Genomic DNA, 26,604 nt, shown 5'->3' with positions numbered 1-26,604 from the left:
CAAGAAAGCTTAAAGCTAAAGCTTCTGTGGTTGTATTTTCCGATACACTGCTAGCTTCATGTTCGATCACATCTAGACAGGAAGAATTACTCTCAGATAAATGAAAAGATTGTGCAGAAAAGACCTGAGCTTTGCTAGTCCCTGCTAAACCTTTTTGGAAAGGGATACACTGCATATAAGGGGTAGAAGAATAAATTTGCAGCAGGTGATGGGTCTGAGAGCTGCAGGTATCCTGGGTCTGGTAGTAGCTGCTGTGTTATCTCAGAGAACAGCATAGAAAGCTACTGCTCCTGATGGACCCTTGGCAGGGCTGCAGTGGGCATAAAGCAGCTGTCCTAATGTATGGAGAATGAATTTATCACATATAACAGGTCACTGGCACCCACCTGGCTTCCACTGTCTTGGCTTGCTGAGCTGGGCATGTTATCAGTAATTTGAGGTCTCCCTTTAAAGTCCAAGCAGTATGATTTTGGTTGGTAATCTTTTGATCTAGGGGGTTTCAGAGGTGAAATGTCCACGTTATGGGGCAGTCTTACCTGTGATGGGCCTTTGAAGGCTGCCTGTGACCCCACTTCAGCCCTGTCTTCTGGGGCAGGAGCTGAATTTTTTACTTTGTTTAGCAGCATTTTGCCATGTCCCGGCTAAACAGTCATTTTTGTGCCATCTTTATAGTGAAGTCACTCTATCATTACAAGAGAAAGGAAAGTAGATTGCTGGAAATGAGGTGGTTAAGTGGGCAGTGCACATGCAGTGCATGTACAAAGGTGGAGGGAGGAATATGAGGGTAACTGACTAGGAGAGGAGGCAATGAAACCTGCATGGGACAAAGGAAACACAAGTGGTCCTTCAGCGCTAAGTAATTAACATGCTAGAAGATGGATGGCTGTAAAACAGTGAAAAGTAATCTAATAGAGCGTCAGCTCCTGCAGTGTCACACAAAAATGGGGATGGTGGTTAAAAATAAAAACCCAGCAACAATAGGCTCATAGGAAGATCTCTGAAAAGAGAAAGGGATATACTTGGCATGGCTGGAAAGCGTGGGGTAAAGAGCTAGGGTGTAACTAGTATGTCCAAAACGAAACGAGATTAATGCACATCCACAGTTTCAGACTGGGAACTGTACAGGAAAAATAAGTTAGGCTGTAAATAAGAGGAGGAGGCATATATTTCCAGAGGCTGTCAAAAACTTGAGAATAAATAGTGTGTGAAGTTGAATCTATATGAAAGGAAATAGGTCACAGGAATCTGAATGTGGTAATAGCAATGTACTACTAGTCCTAAATCTGAAGAGAAGTGATGAATACAACAGGCAGAAAGACATCAGAGAGGTAGCCGAAATACACTGTGCTGCTGATGGAGATTCCAGTTAGCTGGTCCTGTTGGCATCGTGCTGCCATAGGAACCGCCTTTTTTGGAGCTGTTCCTTCTGCAGTCAAATGTGTTGATAATTAGTGCTTACATAGCACATTTTTATTGCAGGGACCTGGAGCGTGCTTGGAAGGTAGCTAATACTTTTGGCAGATGGAAAAAAAAAAAAAGTTAGATGCATGACAATTAGTTGGAATTTGGTGTTACATTATCATAAATATAGGCTGAATTTGGTCCTGAGATTCCAACGAGAGTATCAGCAGAAGATGGAGGTGGAGAGCATATGTCTTCTGGCTCCAGCCTGTCTGTGCACCATGCACTTGAACAGCCAGAGACCTCTCTGAAAGGGTGAAGGGAAACATACTTTCACAGTAATTTAAATGCAAGTGGAACTTGGAGATTTTTTTCCTCGTTGTTTGCAAGAAATATTTATGGGACAATGCTTCTCCCCATGGGTACTACCCTTATCAAATGCAGTTATAGATGAGATGGAGAACAATCTTAGGTCAAAGACACTGGAGAACTAATTGGGAGACTCTTGCTTGGTTCCCAGCTGTGCCCCCTGTCTCCTATCTACCCTGGGGCAAATCTGCTCATTTCTCTGTGCTGTGGCTTCTTGTGTGCAACGCTGAGATCGTAATGCATCGCTCGCCTGTCCTGTTTGGTTAGATTAAAAACTTCTTTGGAGAAGGCAGCATGTTTTACTGCATGTTTATGTAACATTTTGCATAATTTGTATTTGATCTCAGCTCCTGTCATCTAAGACGTGTGGAGATAGCTCATAAATAATACTAATAATATTTTAATATTGATAATGCTTAGCGCATTCACGGCATTTAACCCCCCCCTAAAACAGCACTCAATACTGTCGGCATCACGGTGATCAAGCATGAGTCATATTGGCTCCTTTCCCTGGCATGGTGCTATCTGTCAGCTAGCCAGAAAGCTGAGGGGTTTAGTGAATACGTACTGGGTGTCAAGAACTGCTGAATTTTAATGCAATCCGGGGCAGTGACTTGCTGTGCAATCTCTGGGTAATGTTTTTGCTGATACGGGACTCTGATCTTCAGCCATCCAACTTGAGGCGGTGGGAGACTGGCTTGGAGCATCACTGTACTTGTTGGCCGTGTTAGAAATGACAAGTATTACATGCTCGTGAAAATCAGGCTCTAGGAAGCTAATGTATTAGAGAATCCTCATCTCAGGCTCCTTTGGAAAAACCTGCTCCTTTCCTGCTTGCTTTCTCATCAGTAACACAGGGAAAGTATTTCAGTAACTTAAGAGAGGTGCTCATGGAAATTAGCAAAAGTTTATGTAGCGTTTTGAAGGAAACAAGAAGCTGAAGTAACGAGCATCTCCCCCACCTCACAAGTACCTCTGTTACACGTACACATGAGGAGCCTCCTTTTTGGGAGGCCATCCACAGCCTGTTTGCCTCCTCGAGGAGGTGCCAGCAGCTGCTGTGATCCGGCTGGAGCTCCGAGCCTCCAGTTATCTGCTGAGGCAGATTGGCTTACTTGTTTGCAATCAGTCCTTCCTCCAGGCACGTGTCCTGCAGGCTGTCGGTGCCAGTTCTTCCAGTGTACCCTCTGGGAACCAGGGCAAAGGGCCCTGGGATGCATCCAGATACAAGTCTTCAGAAAAATAAAAAGGAAAATAGTGAGGGGTAAAAAAAAAAAAAAAAAACACATTCAAAGCGGAGGGGATGGCATCCTGAAACCTTGAAAATAATTAGTTTTAGTTAATTACAGCCAAAAAATTAACTCATTGAAACAAACTGGAGCTCATACCCAGCTCTTTTTGTTACTGCTTTGCATTTTGCTTAGACCGTATGCAATTTCTTCTGAGTGACCTTACTGAGCACTCCCTACACTTCTGAATTAATCTTTATTTACTTTGCTGCAAAGCTTTCTGTCACCACATGACTTTCTTTTCTGTACTGAAGCACTCCTCAGAAAAGCCTGCTAAGCTAAGCACCAAGCACATGATTTCGTGATGCTATATGCACTGAAAGCATTGCCTAGATGGGAGAAAGGAGAAAGGCAAAGTGACTTTATCCCATCTTGCTGCCTCTCTAATTCAGGACTGCTAGCAGAGTCAGAGTACCCTCTAACATCAGATAGCCTTGGAAACTGGCTGCCTGGAGGAACAAGGTGCTCATTTCTGCGTCCTTCAAGTGATGTGCTGGAGTACAGCATGCTGCCCTGGCACCTGCAAAGAGTAGAGCCCCCCCTTTTAAACTGTGAAAAGGTCTATAAACCATCCTTTGTGCTTTTATTGTCTTTCCCACACTCCTGCATAGTGAGAGGGCCTTTTACCAAAGTGCTTTGAACTCCTTTCAGATGGTACTTATAGTGTGTGCCTGTGAGTTCAGCTTGGACCCATGCGACCTTTGCCAGACACGGGTGGGAGGTTGCACAGAGTGGGAGAATAAATCTGCAACATCTGAAAAGAAGGATGGACTAGAAAGATAGCAGAGTGATGAACAGAGACCAGTGCAAGAACAAGGAGCAAGAACAGAAAGAGAGCAAGTGCTTGGGTTTGTCCTATCTCCACGCCTTCAGTGTTTGTGAGGTTCCTTATTCTTGTTTTCCTCTCCAGGGAAACAGCTTTGTAGTCAAAGACAGGTATTTCTATCATCCCTTTGGAATTGCTGTAAAGTAATGGCATGGGGGAAATCCACAACTGCTCAAAAGCTACACCCAGGACCCATTCCTGTCTGTGAGCTTCCATTTCAGGACGTTTGTTGAACTACCTACCTTGTGCACCACGGACCATTTCCCAAGGCCCCCTGAGCCTAAAACCCATAGTAAGAGGAAAAACGCCCCACCAGTAAAACACCAGAAAGGAAGCTGAGACCTCCCTTTACTGGGAATGGGAAAGATGTGTGAGAAATGGAAGGAACTGACCACGCGACCCTTTGCTTTAGACTCTGCTCAACACTGTGCAGCCAACTCCTTCCACCCTTAACTTGCATTCTCATTTTACCATTTTGCTTTCATGAGGTACTAGGCTGCTCATCTGGTGGGCTTGAGGGGCACAATGTGGTCTCAACAAAATCAGCAGGAGGCAGAGGTTGGTATGCTGTAAAAGGTCCCGTAAAATGTTCTGGTGTATCCTTACGGGCTTGCATGTCTTCCAGAATCTGGCACTCTGCTCCTGGTTCCTGAAGAAACATTTATTCCTTCATTAATTTATTTTCACTCCAAACATTTAAGTTTCCATTAGTGTGGGGGAAGGAGAGCTCTGGAAAGCAAAAGAGAAGACAGTGACAGGGGAAAAAGGAAAAAAAACAACAAAAACACACAACAAAGTAAAACAGAAAACATTGGGAGCAGTAGGGAGAGAAAGAGAATGTATTCATTTTTTTTAATTTTATTTTTTATTTATTTGTTTTGCTTTCTCTGCCCTCCTGAATCCATCATCACTAGTTCTTTCCTTCTCCCTGTCTTGAATTACACTCACATAGACACTGCTGTCATAGTGTTATGTTTATCTGGTGGATATGTCTAGTGGTCCCACCAAAGGTAAAGACCCTATTCAGACCCGTTGCTATACAGAGGCCAAAGAAGGGACTGCAGTACTGCCAGACACATCAGGACTCTTACATTGGTTTGAAAGGTGCTGGGGAAGACTTACATGACTTGGGGTGGCGTTTCTGGGAGGCAGGCCAACAAAGCACAGAAATGAAGGAGGAGGAGTTTGGGTTTGTTTGCAAAGCACTTCATGTTTTTACACTTTGGAAGGAACTTTCTGCCAAATAAGCTCAGATACATCCAGATTAAATCAGATAAAATGCTGACAAACAAACAAACAAACAAAAAAAAACCAACATGCCATGTGTCTGGCTCTGGTTTGATAGCAGTGACTCCACCAGTCTCTCCTTCTTGTTTCCTCACTTCCCAGGGTCATGCATGATGAGGGCTTGTGTTTCAGAGCATTCAGATACCCAGTTCAAATTCAGATTTTGTAACTCTGGAGCACATCGTTAATTCAAATCATTCTTGGACTGCAAAAGCCTCCATGCCTTGGCCTGCCCTTATCACAAATTGAGGTCCTCTCCATCCGAGTGCAAAAATAAAGACCAACTCTTTTAAGGTGCCTACTTTGCCACTGATAGCAGTGGTGAATTGACTCCACAGAGTGAAATCTTAATATAATAAGCAGTAAGAGCTTTAAGGTTTGGATCCCAGTCTGTGTTTAAGGGGGCTTCCTCTGGTGGTCCTTCCCTGCTGTGACACCCCTGCAGATCCAGCTGCAGCAGGAAGAAGCTGCTGTACCTTCTATTAGGAGCTTTTGGAGCAAAATTCTTTCAACTGTCTTTTACTATAATAACATTCCAAGCTGCAGTCATATTACCTCATGCTGTGACCTTGTTGATGCTCCTAATGTGAAGCCAGGTCAGATTTTGGATGGAGATCTCCTAAGGCAGAGCCAGAATGCTGCAGGAGGCACCATTTGGGGGTCAGCAGGAGGTGCGATTTCTCGAGTCAGTCCTGAACTGATCCCACAGCATGGTGGAGTATTGCTTTGCTGGCAAAAAGACCTGCAACTGCAGTCCCAGCTATCTAAGGATATTAAAAAGCTCTTTCTCCAGGAACAGTCATTACCTCTAATACCCTGCTCAAGTTTAAATTTGGGTAATTACTTTCTTCTGACCTAAAAAAAGATCCTTGGGTGTTGTTTTTTTGTTTTGTTTTTATTGTTTTCCCATATGCTACATTTTTTTTTTCATGCTTCCTATAGTAGCTTCCTATAGTAAACAGCTTTGTAGGAATGTTACACACCGTTAAACAGATGCTCTTTTGCACCCTAAGGGCTAGATGCAATTCGGAGGTGGGTCGTTATCAGTAGAGAAGCTCTAGGGTCCAGCTGCTACAGGCAGAATGTAATCATTAATAGTAGGGGTGTAGCAACATTGATGAAGAAGCATGGTATTTGTGAGGTATTTGAATAATTATAATAATGAATAATAAATCTCATCTGTACACCTCGTCTGAAGAAAACAACAGGTTGATTTAGAAGACCAACTTATATCCATCAGGTTGTTGTGACAGCCAGCCAGATTTTTTGGTGCAACTCACTCTAGGTCTAGGAACAATGGGTTCTCCTGTGCTTGCTGTGGTAGAGCATTGTAAACAAGTCTTGCTTTCTCTCTGCAGTCTCCCATTTATTTGTTGCCCCTCTGTGGCCTGTGGTGGCCTTATGGTAGGTCAGAGCTCGCCCTTTGCCTTCCTGTTCTTGGAATATCTGAAGATTTGTCCCATTGTGTTAATACCTCTGTCTATTTGCTCTTCAGATTCCATCTTACCCCTTAATCTCAATTGTATATTTTTCCTGTCAGAGGTTAAATTTCTTTCTATTAGTTTTGGTTTTGCGAGACTTGAGAGTTTAATGGACACAATTAGCAGGTCTGAATAAATCATTACGGAAGGAGTTTTAAGAAATGAGAAATTTGCTCCATTTTGTTTCTGTAATGGGGGGGAAAAAAAGCCATCTGCAGTGTATTCACAGTGGATATAATATGGTGAATGAGATACAACCACCTTAGTTCTCATTAGTCTTTAAGCTAGCTCTGAATTTGAGCTGTGCAGCCAGAAGCCTGTGCAGCCTGCTACAGGGACCACTTTTCTGAGCGATCCTGGGAAGTCAGACTGATCAGAGAGGTTCACCCACGGTACTTCCTTTTGCAGGTGTTTATCTACCTTAATGTGGATGCGACCGAGCTTTTTCCTCTTCTGATAAATCTGTTTTTGGTGGAAACTCCCTTCCAAGGAGCAGAAACATGGAAGTATTTGCCAGGTATTTAAAATCTCTCCATCTCCTCCCTCTTCTGGGCTCCATTGCCCTGCCTCCAAGGAACACCATCACAGGTTGTGTAAGTCTTCCCTAGTGCCTCTCAAATCAACATTACAATCCTGCTGTGTTTGGCAGTACTGCAGTCCTTTCCTTGGCATCAATATTGCAAAAGATTTGAAGACCTCAATGATGTATATGTCAGATGCTCCTCTTTCATGAGAAGAATGTATATATGACGATGTGATACATACAAGTGTGTATACATACAAGAGATTACATTGATATCTGAAGACCTAGAGCATGTCAACCTTGAGAATTTGCAGAAAAGCCTTTATAACTTGTCTTTAGTGGCTTGGCTGCCATGAAATCCCAGCATTTGGTATTGGCATTTAATTTCCGATTGACTCAGAACTCAAAAAGTGAGAGTTCTAAGTCAGGTCAAAAACCCACAACCTTTTTTCTGTAGTGTTGAAACATTTCTCTGTGCTAAAAAAAAAAAAAAAAAAAAAAGGCAGAAGAAATGTTTCAGCCTTTCCAAGATAGATTTTTTAAAGCTTTTTGTTCTGAGAAGTGTTTTGATTGTTTTGATCTAATTGAACACAAACACATTTTGAGATGTATTTTCCTTTGAATGTAACATCTGATGTTCACTCAACTCCTTCTACTGGGCTAGGTTAGCAGATCGAGGCTGAAGTGAAAGAACCCTGTTGCTTCTGTTGGCTTGTTTTGTAGAGAAAAGACCACAAAATTCCAAAAACATCAGCATAAAATAAGGAGAAAAAAAAAAAGGAAGTGCTGATAAGAAAAAAAGTGGGAGAGAGAAAAAAATGAGACCCACCTATGAGGGTATCTGCAAAAGCCAATAGCACTGAAGGAGCGAAAATGAGAACTTCTTTCCCCAGAGCTACTTGTCTCTCTGACCTTCGCAACACAAATCATTCCTTCCATTATAAATGAAATATTAACTGTCATGTAGCAGTTACAGCATCCTACTGGCTTCTTGCAGGAGGGTCACAAAGCAGTAGTGGAAAACAGGGAAGAAACACAGTGCTGTCCTTACAGAGTTTGTTTCAAAAGGAGAGAAAGAAAGTGCAATCATCGCAAATGGGAATGACAGGGTGCAGCTGTCTACCTGGTGGAAAGTGTGGTTAGAAAAGAGGGAGGTGGGAAGGATCCTAAAGGGGAGGCAGAGAAAGGAGGAGTGATCATGGAAATGTGATGTCTCATCTCAGGGCGACCATGGGATATGCGCACTTGGTGACAGCTCAGAGGTGGGAGGCCACAAGAAGTTGTGTGCATGGTTGTCCAGTGTTTGGCTGGGAAGCATCGTGTGGGGCTCCATCTTTCCATCTATGTTTTTTTTGCTGGTGATACCTGCTGCTGCTACTTCAGTCATTGAATTTCACTGCTGCAGCAGGCCCTGCTCTCTGTTTTGGGGCAGGAGCAGGGGTTACCATAACCATTCACACTGTAGAGCTAATTTCTTCCTCCTGTTGTAAGCCCTTTGTAGCCAAGGCATTTTTACTGCAGGTTCAATGGGCCCAAGATGTTCAAGGCATCTCTAGGAATGGGTATAATCAGAGATTATAGTCAAAGCAACTCTAGGAATGGGTATAATCAGAGATAGCAGCAAGGCAGACTGAGGGAAAGTCACACATGTAAAGCTTATGTATTTTCTGTGCTGTTAGGAGCACCAGCAGCTGGGTTTGGTGTACTCTTAATCTCCAGATGAAGATGAAGGAGGGAAAGGAGAGAGGAGCCCAGAGTATTGCTTTGTTTTGCTTTGTTCTTGTATTTTTGTCAGCGAGAAGAAGCAGAGATTGAGGCTGATCCCAAGAACACTAAGTAGCGCCCAGTTTTCCCATGCACAAGCTAATTACAGCTCTGATGCAGAGATACCTCGCTTCTGCTGTTTGTCACTTAGTAATCGAGCCTGAGGGCTTTGCCTGCATCTCATCACCTGTTTCTAGCATCATCTTGCATTACGCATAGTCATGTTATCAAGCACTACGGCAACGTGTCCAGGTCCCAGAAACACCTGTAGATCTCCTTAATTGTCCTGCAACTTGTGGCTTTCAGCTAAGGCTCCGTCTCAGACGGTTTAGGGTGGTTCTCCCCTGGTGTGTGCTGGTGATGGATGTCCCTCTTGAGTCTCTACCCATCCCCGCTGGAGAACATGGTGGAGGGTCAATGGATACGTGGTGTCTGCCTCTGGCCACCACCTGGACGGGCCCGCACTCAGGCTGTGTAATTAGACGCCTTGAACTTCGGAAGAAGTTAATTAGGAATGAAACTTCTGACCGAATGATGCATATTGCGAAGACGGGCTTTGTCAGCAGCTGAAATTAATTACAGGCTCAGGCACAGGGAAAAGCGGGGCGGGGGAAGGCTGCGGGGAGGGGGAGGCCTCATCGCCGAAAGGAAGCTGATGAACCTGGCTGCAGGCTGTTGCCGTGGTGACGGGAGGCCGTGATGGTGTTTGACAGCGGTGACACATGGAAGGCCGCAGGTACCTCTAATTACCCCCTCCGCCGACCCAAGCTGGCAGCAACCCCTCCTGACTCGGGGCAGGAGATGCTCTGCTTTTCTCCTCGTGCTTTCTTCCTCTCCGCTGCAGGTGGGATCTGCCTTTTCGGGGGCCCCTGCCTGCTCTGAAAGGAAAACCATGTGGCGGCAGGAGGAAGGCTTTTCCTAATGTCGCTTTAATCGCCCAGGAGCCGCCAGCGATTCAGCAGCGTCCTCAGGAAGCCTGGACGAGGCTGGCAAACTTTCAGAGAGCTGTTATCTGAAAGACGGGGGAGGAGAAACTGAGTGCAGCCAGCCTCACATTTTTGAGAAAGAAGATTCAGGGCCTCCTGCACCTGGCCCAAATTGCTGGGTTTTGGGGTGTGCTTGCTGTGGCTGGCTGGGCCTTGAGTTTCAGGGTCTCACCAGCTGTCTGCAGGTGCCTCGCCAGGGTCTGTGTGGCCCTGGGGGCTGCTGCAGGGGGAGCGAGAGGAGAAAAGTTACCACAGGAGCATCCTGGCCACCCATATGATGCCACTGCCGAAGCACACACAAAAGCACAGATATTTGCAAAATAAACCCCTGACTTCAAGCCCTGAACTCCCTGAGGCTGGTGGTGATTGGAGAGTACTCCCTGCTGTCAGGTCTCTCATGTCATGTTTTCTGGTCGTTTCCTAAAAAAAAAAACAACCTTCTAGCTTTTAAAGCGATTTCTGCTCTTTGTTTTCTATGTATTTATTTCAGCCAGGACTACTCTGAGTGCTGATGGGGATAACACATGCCTGGGGGATTAAAGATGACAGCTGGATTGTGCTCAGTGGTGCCCAGTGACAGGACAAAAGGCGATGGGCATAGACTGAAGCATGGGAAATCCCATGTAAGCAAACACTGCATAAGTAGTCAAAGGCTGAGGCAGGCTGCCCAGAGAGGTTCTAGTGTCTCCATCTCTAGAGATATTGAAACGCAACTGGACATGACTCTAAGCAACCTGCTGTAATCAACCCTCCTTTAAGTAGGGGGGTTGGACAAGATCACCATAGGAAGTCCCTTCCAGCATCAGCCCTTCTGTGGCTCTGTGATTCTGAGAGATGGCACAAAACAGTTGTTGGAAAGTCCAGAAGAGAACTGTAGTCATACTTGAAAGGCCTGGGAGAGGTAATGGAAACCTCTCCAAGTGCTTTCCTGGGCTTTGAATTGGGTCATTATACAAATACACAGGAGACAGAAAGGTGGGAAAATGAAATTGTGTTGTATAGACCTCAGGGGATAAACATTTTACTCAGTCCCTTTTGGCTTGTTTCTCTCCAAAACCAAAAAGGCCTCTGTTTCTGAAGCCCATTGTGAGGGTAGGCTCTATGTACTTGTTTCATAGACTGCTTGGGATTAACTTTGTGAGGGAGAGTGATAACACGTTCTTGAAATCACCTCGTAGCATGATTGGCACAGTTGAGCTGGTTCCCTGTTCTTGTCTGATTTTGCAACTGAAGGTAGCTCACTGAAAACCAGGTGGGGGAGAAGAGAAAGAATTAATAATATTCTAGATCAGATTATGTGGGTTAGTCATGAATCACTGTCAGAGAACAAGCAAGGAAAAGTTGCTCAGAACAAACCATGGATTTTGAGTGTCTTTCAGAAGTGACCAGAGATACAGGCCACAGTTTTGGATTTGGTTCTGTGAGGAGTGAAAACGGGTGCACTTAGTGAGTTGTATTTTTAATAGACAATTTCTCAGCTCTGTTAGTTTAAATTAAGAAAAAAACTGAAACAAAACTTTGAAAATGGAAACTGAGCAGGGATGCTTGTGAGGCGTGTTAAATTACACAAGTGATGTTTCTGCCAGAGGTTGGAGGTCTATTCTCATTAGATCTACATCGCTGCTTTGCAATGCCAATACTGGAAAGAAATCACAGAAATGTGTGCCCAATTTTAGAGTTAAAACACTGTAAATGAGTCCTTGGATAAGTGAGAATTGGGTCCTAAGCCTCCTTGATTTGAAAGAGTGGGATGGTGAAAACGAGGCAGATAGAGGCTGTGAAGGGCTCAGAAAAGGTTGCTCAACTACACCATTTTTACCCTCTGTTGTAACATATAAGTGAAGTGGCACTTGATGAAATTAAAAGGCAACAAATTAAGTATAATAGGAGGAAACACTTTTTAATGTAAAGTATAATTAGCCAATGTAGCTTACAGCTGCCAACTATTATTGAAGCAGATATTTTAGAAAGATTCTCAACAAAGGATTCAAATGAATAAGCAAAGCATCTGCAGGGACACCACTATAGCTGAGAAAACAATTATAAGGGCTATCAATCCTCATGCTTTAGGGCAGAAACAGATCACCAGCTGGGGTCAGAAATGCAATTTCCCCCCATGGTTACTGAATAACTTAATTAGGCACATGGTGAAGTTTTATCCTGCATGGGTCACTGCTGGAAGCAGAATAACAGATTAGATGGACCATTGACCTGTTCCAATATGGCAACTCTTTATCTTCACTCCTCACTTCTCAGAAGTGAAGAGGGAGACTTCTAGCCTTATGCTGCACCCCCTTCCCAGAAGGGCTGTAATCGCTGGGCTCATGCAGAGACCCAGCTGTCCGTTTCATTGCATTCGATATAGCCTTTCACCAGATCTCAGAGATCTCTGCTGCCTCTGAGTTTTGTGGCACCATAGAAAGTCTCTTACCACTGTATTTGTAAGATATGTAAGTCAACAAGAGAGGAGTCAGTGTGTGTTTAATTATGGCAACAATTTGACTTGTCTAAGTACCTTAGGGCTCTGAGCTGCCTGTACGTTCACTTTTTCAGAAGAGTTTTGGCTTAACCAAACAGTGGAGAAGTGAGGAACTGAGGGAGAAAAACATAAGAATGTAATATATCAGCTTCCCAGCAGTTATTTCCCTTCATCCTCCTATTTTGACATCCCAAGTCTAGATCAAACTTACCTCGGCTGTGATACTTTTGCGGAAGTTTTCCTTGACTCTTTTCCACCTGGTTTGAATGTGTCAGCATGATGGTGATTTTGCTAAACTGTGTTACCCTGGGGATGTACCAGCCATGTGAGGATATGGACTGCCTGTCTGACAGGTGTAAAATCTTGCAGGTAAGCAGACTTCCTTCCTGTCACGATGGTGCATCAGTACAAGTCATAACATTTCACACATGTTTTCCTTCAGTGTGCAGTCAACACCTTATCAAAAAGGTTGGTGAGAACATCCCAGCCAGCAAATTAGTAAAGTGGCAAGAACTTGCTTTGATGAGGAGGTAAATGGGGTTAGAGAAAGATAATTAATGAAGTCTATATGTGACCAGGCAGTACGGAATAGTTGCTAGCCTGATCCTGTGCATAAGACAGTTTTTCCCGACACGGGCAGTTACAAGATACATAGCTCAGGGAGAAATAACTGTGGTTATGGCACCCAGACAGGAGGGAATAGCAACCCCCAATGCATTTGCTACTCTGTTGAGGAGCAAGAGTACTACCGAGTCCACAGGTAACATGGCACTCAAGGTGCCCACGAGGAGAACAAAGAACAGGCACGCTAAGAGGGGCCATTGGTACCTCCTAGGTGGCCAGGAATGTCTGTGTGTCCCTAGCTGGTCTTGGATCTGCTGGTTCTGAGCCAACACCTTCTTTCAAGTCCATGTAAGGAGGCCCTGAGTCTACGTCAATTATTTCATCCATGGAGAAAAAATAGAGCCCCTTCTTGCTTGCTTTAGAAGCAGGTAGCTGTGGTGCCAGTGCTGAGTGGAAAAAGCTTGTCCAGCCCTGCCCCTAACTCATTTTCAGAAGCATTGAAATTGACATTTATTTCACTTTCTGTATTTTAAAGCTGAGAATGCTTGTCAAACTTGTTCTTGGTTTTCTGGCAGGTATTTGATGATTTCATCTTTATCTTCTTTGCAATGGAAATGGTTTTAAAGATGGTGGCCCTGGGGATCTTTGGCAAGAAGTGTTACCTCGGGGATACCTGGAACCGCCTGGACTTCTTCATTGTTATGGCTGGGTAGGTTGGCAGTTTCTGTGCTTATTTGTTCTGTGTTTGTTGGAGTCTTTTATGGAACTGAAAAACACTCCCCATCTGAAGAGCATATGAAGGTTGTTGGCAACTATGAATGCTTTTCCCTAAGCGTATTGAGCAGGGTTAAGGCCCTCATATCCTGATGGAAGGTAAAAGTAAATCCTTGCAAAGCCAGTGATGCTACTCTTGATTTGCCATGGTATAACTGATGGGAAAGTTTCCACTCTGGTGCTACTTCAGGAAATTTGCAAAATTGAATCTGATGTGCTGGGGTTAGTCTATGGAATAAACAGTGGTCAAGGTAGCTTAGCTCTCCAGCTGACATGCAGCTGTCTGTCTCACAACTTCAGTAGATGGTGTTAAGTTGTACCAGCTGAAGAGCAAGCCCAGAAATGTTTTTGTTAATGTCTGAGTGGAGGAGGTACAACCTTTAACAGAACCAAGATGCCTTCTCTGTTTCCAGCAACAGCATTTCAAAGGTAGGATTTTTTAAAATTATTTTTATTTATTTATTTATTTATTTTTTAACTCTGGGCCTTTTGTCTTTGTTTTGCATTGGCCTAACCCATGATACTATTGGGATAAGTTGACATTTGAGTGTTTTTTATAAGAAAGTTACTATGGAGAAGCTCTGATTTCCCCTCTGCACGTATGAAGTGGAAAGCCTACCAGGACGTGCCTGTTGCATCACAGCAAAATGTCCTTCTCGATACCAGTGGTCATGTGCTTTTTGGGATTTGACTGTTTTCAATCAGATTGCTTTGTGCTATGATAAAAAATAAAAAGTCAGAAAAAATTATGTAATATTGCTGTTCTTACGGCAAAAGAATGGAAATCTTTTCAGAGAGAAACCCCCTACTTTCCTCTCCCTCCCAACAAGGTATTACCAGCATTCACTGTCACCTGGAAGTGTGTGTATTACTGACAGAGCCAGCAGTGAGTTCAAGCTCTCTTTGCAGAGCTTTTCCCTCAGGTGCAGAACAGCGCTGTCTTTACATTTGCTTTTGACACAGTTGTTCTACAGAAAGACTTGAAAGCTGTTCCCTCTGGAGCGGTGTATAATTGTTTGCTTCTGGGGGGAGCTGAGATTTTCAAACTCAGTTCAGTTGTAAAAGTTTGAAGGTTGATCCTCAGCTGGCTTGTACATGGAAGGAGGACAGACAGATGAAAGCTGTGGCTTTTTGTGAATTAAAGCAATGTGCATGAGATGGGAAGACCCTTCTTGTGCCTGAGTCTGCTGTGATTAGAATGTGATTTAAAATGGGCTCACATTATGAGGACTGTGAGTTCATCAGGAAAGGAAAAGTTAAAGCATCTGACACATGCCAGTGAGAAAAAACAGACCATTGAATGTTCTAGCCTGAGCTTCTGGTGGCAAAAGGTGCTGGTGACCGGGTGCAGGGAAAATGAGATATTGAGGAGGAAAGGGAAGAATAAGTGTGTTTGAAAGGGGGACCTCAGAGCCCACGGTGCTCCTCTTTGGGATGATGTGCTACGTACACAGGATGGGAGGACGGCTCTGCTCCAGGTGGGAACAGGATAGGCAGCACATTGTTGGGTTGCAAAAGGTTTGGGAATGGGGGTCTTGCTCTGCCTAGTACCCCTGCAAGCATGTGTGTGAGAATTGCTGTCTGGAGAGATGAAGAAATCAATGGGGCAATGCTAAATGAAAGAGAGTGAGCTCAAATGCTTGTTTCACGCAGGAAACAGACAAAAATGAATGTTGTACAAACTGCACCACAGGAGGTTCCATCTAAACATCAGGAAGCATTCTTTGATATGCAGGTGATGGAGCACTGGCACAGGCTGCCCAGAGAGGCTGTAGACTCTCCCTGCTTGGAGATCTCCAAAAGCTGCCTGGATGTGGTTCTAGGCATGCTGCTCTGGGTGGCCCTGCTGGAGCAGGGCTTGGAGCAGGGGGCCTCCAGGTCCCTTCCCACCTCAACCTGTCCTTGGTTCTGTGAAATCCCTGCTGCCTAGATCAGAAGCAAGTAAACCCCATTTATACCTTTCATCTGCCATCATTTCTGGAGAAATCTGAGAATAGAGAGTCATTCGCGCATCTGATATTGGTGCTAGAAATGAAGCTCGTATCTGAACTCCTTTCAATGCCGAAGAGACTTAGAATCAACTCCTTAGATATAAAATAATCAGTGTGGAGGACTTTTCATTTCAGGTCCAAAACCGAAAGAAATTTGTTTCCTGATTTCTATACAATTGTCCTCATGAGGTGTCAGGCTGAAATGATAGTAATCTCATTAGAATATCTGATCTCAAAAGACTTCTTCTGCTAAAGAAAGATTTTCCCATTTAGTTATATAGAACTAATGACTGTATAATGTATTTTGAGTTATAAAAGCTTGTGGTTATTAATTCATTATTCTTTGAAATTCATTAAAATTGTCTGCACTGTTTAAACCAAATCCAAGTAGAGGCTCAAACATGCCCTTGCATACAGACTGTAGGCTTTGTATTTAACCTCAGATTTAAGCCCCAGGCTTTATCCTGACTGGTCCCACACCTGGATCATGGCTTCACCTTGCTCCCGGTCCAAATGCTGCCTTAGCCTTCTGACTAAGGGAAGACAGCCTGCATCAGGTCTTGCATATTTTCTCCATGCCAGTGAGTTAAATCCCGAAAATAAGCCAATCAGTTTAATCTAAAGGCCTTCTCTTTTTCCTTGTCCTGGGCTCTCAAGGACTACAAGGGAAGTCATAAATTTGACCCTTAAGAAAACATCCATGATGTTGAAAAGTAATGCACTGCCTAGAAGGCATTTGAGCATCTCTCAAATTCAAGAATAAGGACTGTATTTCCCAGTCTTTTTTTTCTTCCTTTCTCCCTTTGCAAATACATACATAAGTGGTGCTCCAAGCAAGGCATCAAAGGTTCAGAGAGTGAACTGCAGCCTGGAAAAGCCAAGTGCAAGCGAGGGACTGTTCTGTCGGGTGCTCCTGGGCGGCTGAGATACCTCCATCTGCCTAGCTGCATGACAGCATGTTTTATCAAAGAGCATAATGATTATTTGCCGCTATTGCCCCAGACAGTGCTTTGGTTACATAAGCCATGCATTCAGGCGTTCGTTTGTAGTTTTCTCCTCACTTCCTTGGAAAGCCAGAAACTATAGTTTTAGTTAGCTGAATTCCCTTGTGTGCCCCTGCCCTGCTTGCCCCTGCTCCCCACGCAACCCAGCAGCTCAAGGAGGAAGACTCCATTGTCACTAAAAATGCTCAGTTTCCATGGTGATAGGAGCTGACATCACCAGAACTTTCTCCCCTCTCGCACACTCCCTCCCCCAACCACCTTCAACACGTTTTTTTCAGAAAGGATTAAAAAAACAAGCAAACAAAAAAAAAACCCCACAAAACAACAGTCCTAAGTCAATGTTCTCCTTCATTGTTACCTTCAGAGTTCCTAAAACGGAGAGAGGGAATTTGGGTTGAATGGCCATACCCTTGTGTGCCCAAGCAACAGGGGCTGCAATTTTGGCTTTCCAATACTCCGGCTCCCAACTGCTTGCTGGTGATGGGAGGTTGCAGGTTCCCAGACGTTTCATGCAGGCTGTTTGTCACCAGCTGTCCCAGTGGGAGTCCCTCTTCCCATGCGTTTGTGTTCATGTCTTGTCTGTCGTCATTTTTTTCCCACAGCAATGGGTGCTTTTGGAGAGCTTGATCTGCAGCAACTCAAAGGGCAGCTTCCTAAAGTTGAGATCCTGCTATTTTTTGAAAACTGAGATAATCAGTCACGCTGAAAACTTAGGCCAGACTCTCTACATGAATTTAGAAGTCACTTATTTCTGGGATAATGCTCATCACCTTTTAAAGTTAGGCATTTCTCTAGCAACAAAGAGGGAGCAATTTCTACTGCCTGCTCTACTCTGTGAATAAGAGTTGTGTTCAAATGTGGTTGGAGATGTCCCTCTCGGAGAGAGGTGTTCCTTTACATGACTCTGTTGTGAGTGTCCTTGTGCGAGGAGTGAATTCATGCAACCTGCCTGGCCCTTGGGGCATTAATTCCACCAGGGAGTGTTTGTTATGCCTCTCTTGAGCCATAATTAGAGATCTGTGGTGGGAATTATGCCTGTCTGCCCTGTTCTGCAGCATCCCCCCAATTGTTCTACTATGGAATATACTTGTATGGATGGTAGTTAGTTTAAGGGGATAGGGCTTTATTGCATGACCAGGGGGATGCTTATGATTACAAGTTTGTGCACAGAATATATCCAAAATCTTTCCTTAACTAGTTCAATAGCTGGGGAGAGGCTGGTATATCTTTCACAGAATATCCCTTCTTTGCCTCTCTCCTTCATCACACCGCAACGTAGATCTCATAAACTGGTCAAATCCCATCCTAACCTTGCCTTTGATGAGAATGGTGTGACTTGTGTACTTTGTAATTTTAAGACACAATTGCAGGTTTGTTTAACAGCTTTTAAAAAAAAGCTGTGGTGGACAGCAGAGCAAGACACTCAGAGCAAGTCGTCACTTCAGTGCCTTATGCATTGGTAATATGGTCTCATTTTTCAGACCCAAATTTTCCTACTCCTACAGCTAAGGATCTCAGTAACCCACCTAGTCACAACACCTCCCTATTAATTTATTCAGCTACTTTCTCCAGTGGCTCCAAGTTGTTATTTATTTGTAGATTTTATTTATTTATTATTTATTTTTTTCCACCTCACAATCATGTCTTCTGAAGAATGAAAATTCCTTCCTATTAGTAGGGACAGCAAACTTTGTTCCCAGATATGTGGTGTTACATTTGTTCATGCTGGCATATATATTATTTGCATTTCCAAAGCAGTTCATACTGTTCTGTATTGCTGGCTTATCCTCTTTGTTTCTTTTCTGTTCTCTCAAAAATATGCTTCAACTGCAAAATCCATTAGTGTTTTTTTTGTTTGTTTTTTGAATTTTCTGCCAGGTTGTAATAAATAAACAAAGAACAGAGTGGCAAGAATTGTACATTACAGAAGTACATCTGCTCACAAATAATCCCCATTTACTGTTGCATGTGAGGCTTATTACTTAGCCAGTTTTTCTCCGGCTAATGTATGTCGTGATGATTTCATATCATTCCAGTCATATCAACATAATTACTTGTGTGAACCAGACTTGTAATCTCATAAGAAATTATAGCACATTAGTTTGATGATGTCTATTTTTCCTTAAACCTGTGTTGATTATGGCTAATTTCATTATCCACCTTTAATCCGTAATCTATCAAAGCCACGTATTGACGATTTCATTACTGTACTGTGATCAGCATCAGTCCAGTCAGCCTACTGAGATCACTGTGTAGCTAAAGGACTGGCACAGCATCAGAATTTCTCTGACCTTTGGATGCTTTCCCAGTTTTCTGAGACTAACCAAAAATCAACAGCACTGGTCCAGGACGTTTTTGGCCAACTCTTTTAAAACTCTTGGATGTAAGTTGTCCAACCCTGCTTATCTTAGAGTATCCCCGTTTTGATAGGTACAGGTAAAATACTTGGTCACAGCCGTAATTGAAAGCAGCTCATTATCATATTTGTTAAAAAAAAAAAAATATCATCTGACCTTCCCCATAGGACTTTTCTTTTTAATTGATGTTTCTGCCTTTTTACACTGTTCATGACAATTCTGTTTTCTTCTTCCAGTGATTAACTTGTACCATTTTATGTTTGTCCAGTTCTCTTACAAATTTTCTGGATTTTTTATCTCTTAATTTATATTCATTGGTATCAGCTTTCCCTCTCTTGCTTTCATTATATTGCTGCTTTTGTTCATTTTGTACTATCTTTTTAACCAGTTCAGCTTTCTTGTCTCTCTTGTAGCTTCTTGGATACCTGATAAATGTTCTTAAGTAATACTTGTTTGTTGTCCATAGTTCATGAATTAAATTCTTTACCCTGTTTTGACTGATGGCTGTTTCCATGTGTTTTCAACTTCATGAATATGGGCCCTCTAATCCACCAAGTATATCTAGTAGTGTTGATGACCCTACTTGACATGTACATGACACATGTAATTAAATAGTCCTAGCTTTAAGTTCATTGATCGCTCACACACACACACACAAAACAACAACAACAAACCAAAATATCTTAATAGACCATCTCTGCATCTTTGGTTCTAAAAATCAGTTTTTAATTTATGCTGCACTTCATTGTAAATGCTGGGAAATTGTAAGAATATTTAGTTGTCCCCAGCACATTGTCCAAATCCAACTCTTGCAGAATGGATAAGTGGAGGCTGTTGTTTTTTTCTGTTTGTTTGTTTTTTTCCTTTTTCCGATGAGTTACAGAGCAATACCAAGAGAGCTGTTTTCAAGTGTGATCTGTATATACCTAGTTATATTCATAGGCTAAGAATATAATAAAGGTTGGAAAAGGACCTTATGAGGAGTCCAGTCCAATATCTTGCTCAGGGGTAAATAACAAACTCAGATTAGGTTGCTTGGAGTTGTCCAGTCTGGTCTTGGAACGCCCCAGAGATGAAGACTGAACTACCTTTCTGGGCCTCTGCCCTGCTGCTTATTTATCTGTATATTCAGTCTGAGCCTCCCTTCCCTGTTGGATTTATATCTGTTGTCTTGCTCTCCTGCCATGCACCATTGCAGAGGTACCACAGAGCAAAGGAGGTGATCCCTTCCTGCATCTACTGGCTGCACTTCTGTCGGTGCAGCCTGGTATGGCATCTGCTTTCCTTTCTGCAAGGGTACACCACAGGCCACATGTCACCTGCTGTCCCCCAGGTCCTTTCCAGCAGAGCCACTACCCAGTACTAAGGCAGTGGGTCAGCCCAGCCCAAGTGCAAGACCTTGCGTTTGTCTTGGACTCCATGAAGCTCCTGTCAGCCCATTCCTCTAGCCAGGAGGAATTCTCTGCTTTAAATAGCAGAAAATTAATCCATAACTTAACTCTTAATTTCCAAATTGTCACGGAGTCTGTAGTCGAAATTTGTCAAAGAGCACTACACCCCCTCCCTTTCTGTCCACTTGAGTCTCCCTTGCTAGGTTAAAATCATTGACTTTAATATTCCTCTCATGCGAATCTTCCCACCAGGCTTTCCTATTGCCATTTAGTCTGTTTATGCTCATAAAATGAACAATTCCTATTCTCTTTATTACTCGGGCCCCTGGCACTGGTGTACAGACGATACAATTTTTCTCTTCTCTACATCTTTTAGTGCCTTGATTAGTTTTGTTCCTGACATGCAAGCCCTGTAAGGATTTACATTTTTCCTAATTTTAACGCTTTCCCCTTTGGTTCTTCATTTAACAGTCTACTGACTGGTCTCTCTCTCATTTCTCTATAAACTAATTCATTTCTAATGAAATGCTAGTTAATGTTTTTGCTTCTCCAGGGGTAGGTCGATGCTTTGCAAGTCTCCCATCCTACCTGGCTGGCCCAACCAGCAGTTCATTGCCAGATTCCTCCATCTTCTCCTTTTATTTTGGGTCAGGTTGCTCAAACTCGAGGAGCTCAGATGAATGTTTCTTGTCCATCTGCTTTAGAAATTGTCTATAACCTGTACACAGCATAAGAAACAGTTAATTTCAAAACACATCATAGGTGATGTATTGCCCTGGAAGTTTGGAAACCTTCCTAGGTTTGCCTTTTTATCTGTTGTTTCGGTCACAGTACAGCAGCAAAGCTCTCCTGATATCTTCATTTCCCTTCCAAAGCATCCTTTCCATTCTGGATAATTATCCAGCCTTTGGAGGAGGTTTTCTGACACCTCTGTACTGCTGGAGATCCATTCTTGGCCATGTCTGGTAACCCCTTAGACTGAGCAGAACATTTCTCCTTGCTCCCTGTGCCTCTTAGCAAGCTGTTTTTTTCCAGAAATGTTTTATGCAGCTTCCACGCTGGGAGTCTGGAACACATTGCTCTCTATTAACTGAGATTATTACTATTATTGTTATTATTATGACCTTATCTCAATGGTGCTTATCTACAGTCCTTGATTTCTGCTTCCCCTAAATCCTTAGATATTACTTCCTTTCTTCCATAAACCTGTAGTGATGCTGCTTCCCGAATTCGTCCTCCTGATCAATTTTCACCCCGTTTCTTACCTGTGCTGTCCAGTGTCAGCGCAAGTATGTCTGAGCAGCAAGTCTTTCCTTACAAGGAATCCACCAGCTCAAACTTCTAGGACCTCAAGTTCATCCCAAGGCACTTCAGCCTGGGCAAAGGGGGCCAAAGGCTGAGAGGTATCAGCCCCCCGCCTCAAATGCCTCCCCATCCTCAGGCAACAAAATTGTCCATGCTGGGAAGATGCTGCTTGGCCTGAGATGCTGATAGACCTTAATCTCACGAGACAGGGGAGTGTGCTGCCAATCTTCCGTTTTCTCTTTGTTTTTAATTAACTGTGGTCCTTCAGGGACCTGGCCGGAATCTGCATAGCTCTGACTTTAAAATCTCAGACCATTAAATACTTATTAGCAGCAATGTAAACAGCAGAATACTCAGAAAATCTTGGTTAGCTAGTCTTCGATGCCAAATGGAAGTTTCTATAAAATTATGGCAAGTTAGAGAAAACTGTAATAAATACAGCAATTAGGTGTTTCAAGCAGTGATCAGAGAAAGATGGAAACCAGCAAGCAGCAGGCTAAATATCATCTTAACCAAAGGCAGAAATATCAGAATTGCTGCCCTCCCCCCCAACGCACACTCACTTTTTCCTCCTTAATGATACTAATTATTTCATTTGCTTTCCCCTAGTAAAGCTATCCATAGATGTGCAACATATTGAAATGAAGAGAGTCATCACAACGAAATGAATCACACCAGAGAAGAATCAAAACAAGGAGGCAGCGATACCCTGCGTGTGTTATGTGTAGCTCTCAATTATTGCCTCTAACTCTCTGTCTCCCTAAAAACTAATTCCCTACTGCACAAATCCTTAGCTTCACTAAAAAGAATTAAAGGGGGCACCACCAGCAGCCTTGCAGGATCAAGATGCAAATTTTTTTTTTTTTTTTGGCTAAGCAAAGAAATGCAGATCCAGAAGCCTGTGCTCAGTCTCCTGGTTTTCAAAAGTGAGGCCTCGTCACTTGTCTTCAGTCATCTGAGCTTGCCCAGTCCCTCTGGCTTTCTTATCACAGTGTGAAAATCTGCTTATGTCTTTTCATATCACGTCTCTGAAACTGTTAAGAAACTCTGACGTTTTCTCTTAGTGCTCAGTTTGGAGAGAAGTCTGAGTGTTCAGGGGTGTGAAATAATCACATCCCAGGCAGCCAGGGAGCAGTCTCACAGGCTTTGGAAACCTTCAGCAAGATTTTGCTTGTAGAGGAACTTTAGAAAGTAATAAAAAAAAAAGAAAGAAGTTTTATACTGGGGGGACATTTGTGTTTTATATTTTTTTTAGGAATACTAAGCATTGTAGCTCTGTAGCTGTGTAATTAGTAATTTATTACTCCGTGAAAAAATATCTTTTTGCTAACAGTTACAGTCTCTTTATTTTTATTTTTTATTTATTTTTTATTTTTTTAAAGGGTGGAGGGAGATGGGAGATGTAATTTTTTCAGTCCTTGTTTTACTAGCAAGGCATTTTTTCCCATTTGCTTCTAACTTCCAGCTTTTATCTCAGCAGACAGTTGCCTTTATGCAGCATGATGAGCTATAACTTTAAAAGAGATAAGCAAGTCTACTTAGCTGAGTACACTGTGGTTTGCAGAGCAATTTAGGGGCCCGCTGTGTAATGTCTGGCCACATCCCATATGATGTTATCCCATCATTTCTGCAGCAGGTGCCGAAAGGACTTCGGCTCATTTATTTAGGGTGCATTTTCCTGGCCTTGGGAGCACCGAACTGTGCAAAATGCTTGCCACACCAGCATTTGCACGCTCTCAGAGTATTTGTGCAGAGTGCTTGCTGGCGTTTGCAGCCAGTCAACAGTGGGTTCAGTGCTGGGCACCGCCCGGCAGCCCCATACCTGCTGCATCACAGAGCAACCCAAGGCCATAGAGCAGATGATCAGGTCCAAATAACCAGTTAACAGGGAGCCAGGGTAGATGTGAAGGTTACGTTTTTGAAGAGGAGCTCATGTGTACCCGTAGCAGGCCCACGTGGATGGTGCTGCCTGAAGACTCTGCCCATTCCCAACCTGTGTCTTCTTGCAGCTGTGAGCAAGTGGAGGAAATGGAGGAACAACACACACCAATAGGTTGAGGGGCCCTGCTAACAAGGTAGCCCTGGGCACCAGTAAGTGGATTTTGCTGCCTGCCCTCTCTTTTGTGCACACCACAAATTCAGCCAACAGAGCACCTGTGGGGCCAGCCCCCTTCCCCACGTCCCCTGGCCACTACCGTATCTCTAGCCACAGAGGGCCAGAACAGGGTAGATCTAGCACTGCACGTGCTTTTTAATCTCCTTTAATCAGAAGAGCTCATTAATATGAGTCTGGAGAGGAGCTACGAAGACCGTCAGGGTGCCCTGTCCTGCGAGAGGACCAGCTTTGCTTCACCTTTTCACTGCAAGCCACAGTCTCTGCAGCCAGAGCAGAGGCATCTAAACCTTCTAGAACTCTCATCCTGGTGCCTACCACAGCAGTGAGAAGATTTAGGGGTAAATCTGCCCCCCACTGCCACCCTACAAACTGCAGGCAGGAGCTTTGAGCTCTAGGATTCCGCACCTCCATGGGCTCATGTGTCAGGGGAGCACCTGGGTAAACAGAGCAACATCAGCTCCAGCTTTTCGTATCAATATTTGAAGTAAAAAATCAGGAAAAAGGTGGCATACTTAGTTGAAGGAATTCAAAGCAGAGAACAAACAAGCTGTCTTCTGCCATGGTCACCCCGGGTGCTCACAGATGCAAGGACTGAATGGCCAAAGTCCCCTGGCAGCAAAAGCTTCGCTTTGCGCAGAGACTGACAGCAAGCCTGGTGCTGCAGCTTGGAAGTCACAGTCATGAAGTTTCTTGCTTCAGTGCCAAACCAAAATTTATTTGACAAAGAAATATGAATTGATTAGACTGCAGTTAATTAGATTTCAATTGAAAACCCCTATCAGAGTAAGGGAATTAGACAGCTTTTGAATTTAACAAAAACATATTGGCTTTGTGTCATAAGAAAAATTCTGCCTCGGTATTTTCATGAATACTTCCAGAATTCATTTTAAATATTAATTTTTGGGTGCTAATTTTCAGCAAATAGAAGTTCAAGAGCAAAGATTAGGAAAGCTAATAAGTATTTAATAAAGGTATAAGGAGATGTAAATATAAAGAGGTAAATGGCAATGTTTGAACTGTTTTAATCATGGATTTCATTGAGTGTAATTGCGGGGAAGCTGCTATCCAGACACTGCATGTGTACATTATCTTGGGTTATGCGTACACCAAGATAAAGTCTGATTTTTCTGGGATCCTCACATGGCTCTCATATTCTTGCTAAGTCTGCCTTATGGGGTGTTTATTCCTTGGGTCCTGCTGGCCAGCCTGCCCTCCTGCACCTGGCCCAGAGCCACACTGGCTGGGCATTGCTGCTGCTGCTGGGCAGCGAGCATTGCTCTTCTCTCCTGAGCTTCGCTGCTGCCCGAGAAGTGAAGAGTGCCAAGGCAGGCCTAAACCTGCTTGCGGGTGCAGAGGAGCAGAAGAAGTGCCAGGCTGTGGGTGATGAAGCCCTTCTGCTGAGGTTGAGATCTTGTGGGTAGCATGGGCGTGCGGTGCTGGCACTGTGCATGCCCCCTTGTCCCCGTGTGCTTGCTCTCTGCTCCAGTGGCTTGGCATGGGATGGAGGTACGCCAGGCCAGGCGCTTTCTGGACAGGGTCAATGCGCTAACAAATTGCTTGCTTGTTCCCTTGTGCTAGTTTGGCCTCAGCTCTGTTAAACTCGAGGTCTCTTGTGTGTTCAGCTAAGCAGAGTTGCCTGGGCATAGGCCAATGTTCATCAGCAAGACAGAACCTAAGTGGGAGGAGGAAGCAGGTAGAAGATTGGTAGGGAAAGGAACAAAGAGGGAGATGGATGAGGAAAGAAAAGATTGGGAAGGGAATTGAAAGACGTGAGGCAAAGTGGAAAAACATGAGGGACAGGCGAATGGAGAATGGAAATTAAGGAGGGACAGAAAGATGAAAAAGAGAGGTGGAAATGTTGTAGGCAGGCACGAGTCAGAGAGATGGGGTAGGGAGGGTGTGGGGTGCTTTGAGAGTGAGGGGAAGCAGAGCTCAAGTGGAGAGGTGCTGCCTGCCAGGCATCCCTCCTGTTCTGCAGGGCGAACCCCACGCGTGCAGCTGGTGCCCCTGTCCCGTTCCCCACCCCAGCAATGCTCCCACCATGCGTGCGGTGCAGGGACAGTGTGTGCATCAATCCCCTTTCCTTCCAGAAGAGTTTCTCGCGGAAAGTTTTGAAGAAGAAAATCTCTACTGAGGGAAGAAGAATTACTGTATAAATTCAATTATCTTGACAGCTCACTGCTCAAATTCCATCACAGATCAGGAGCTTCTCTCTGATTTCGCATAGTTCCAGCTTTGTAACCTGCCCCTGTGCTCGTCCACCCACGCCAGAGGCCACAAAATACTTTAGCAGTGCCAGAAATGAGCTGCCATTTCCCTTGGGAGAGATGCGTTCCCTTCTGCCCCGTCATGGTAAGGGGAAAGGACAGCTCACAACCTACCCAGGCTTTTCTACATCCAAGACTTTGTCCAACAACCTCCAGATCTTAAAGAAACCAAGTTTTTACAAAGAAAGCATGTCTAAAGAACCCAGGAAAAAGTGGAGAAAGGCAGTTGGATGGAGGGGACTGCCCTTGTTCACCGCGCTGATATGCCATGAAACCAGGATGAGGAGCCTGGAAAGCTTGTGGGATTTAATAAGGAGACAGTTATTTTGTACCACCTTTAACGTTGTTTTGCTCTTGGTTAAGGAACACCCAGCAAACGCGTGGTTCCCTGTGTTGCTAGCACAATAGGGATCGAAGCACCAAAGTTTGG

The 26,604-nt window shown here is 43.9% G+C and overlaps 1 protein-coding gene across 1 annotated transcript in view; it reads left to right on the top strand.

The window, feature by feature from the left end:
* Nucleotides 1–26,604, top strand: part of CACNA1I (calcium voltage-gated channel subunit alpha1 I) — a 148,093-nt gene that overhangs the window by 52,900 nt on the left and 68,589 nt on the right. Inside the window, exons 2-3 of the mRNA XM_035551630.1 lie at nt 12,663–12,774; nt 13,545–13,678. Coding sequence (XP_035407523.1) covers nt 12,663–12,774; nt 13,545–13,678 — 246 coding nt within the window. The remainder of the gene's footprint in view (nt 1–12,662; nt 12,775–13,544; nt 13,679–26,604) is intronic.

Source organism: Cygnus atratus, chromosome 1 (assembly GCF_013377495.2).
Source record: "Cygnus atratus isolate AKBS03 ecotype Queensland, Australia chromosome 1, CAtr_DNAZoo_HiC_assembly, whole genome shotgun sequence".
NCBI classification, from domain to species: Eukaryota; Metazoa; Chordata; class Aves; order Anseriformes; family Anatidae; genus Cygnus; species Cygnus atratus.
The sequence above is the reverse complement of the archived record's forward strand: the minus strand, read 5'-3'. Positions and strand labels throughout refer to the sequence as shown.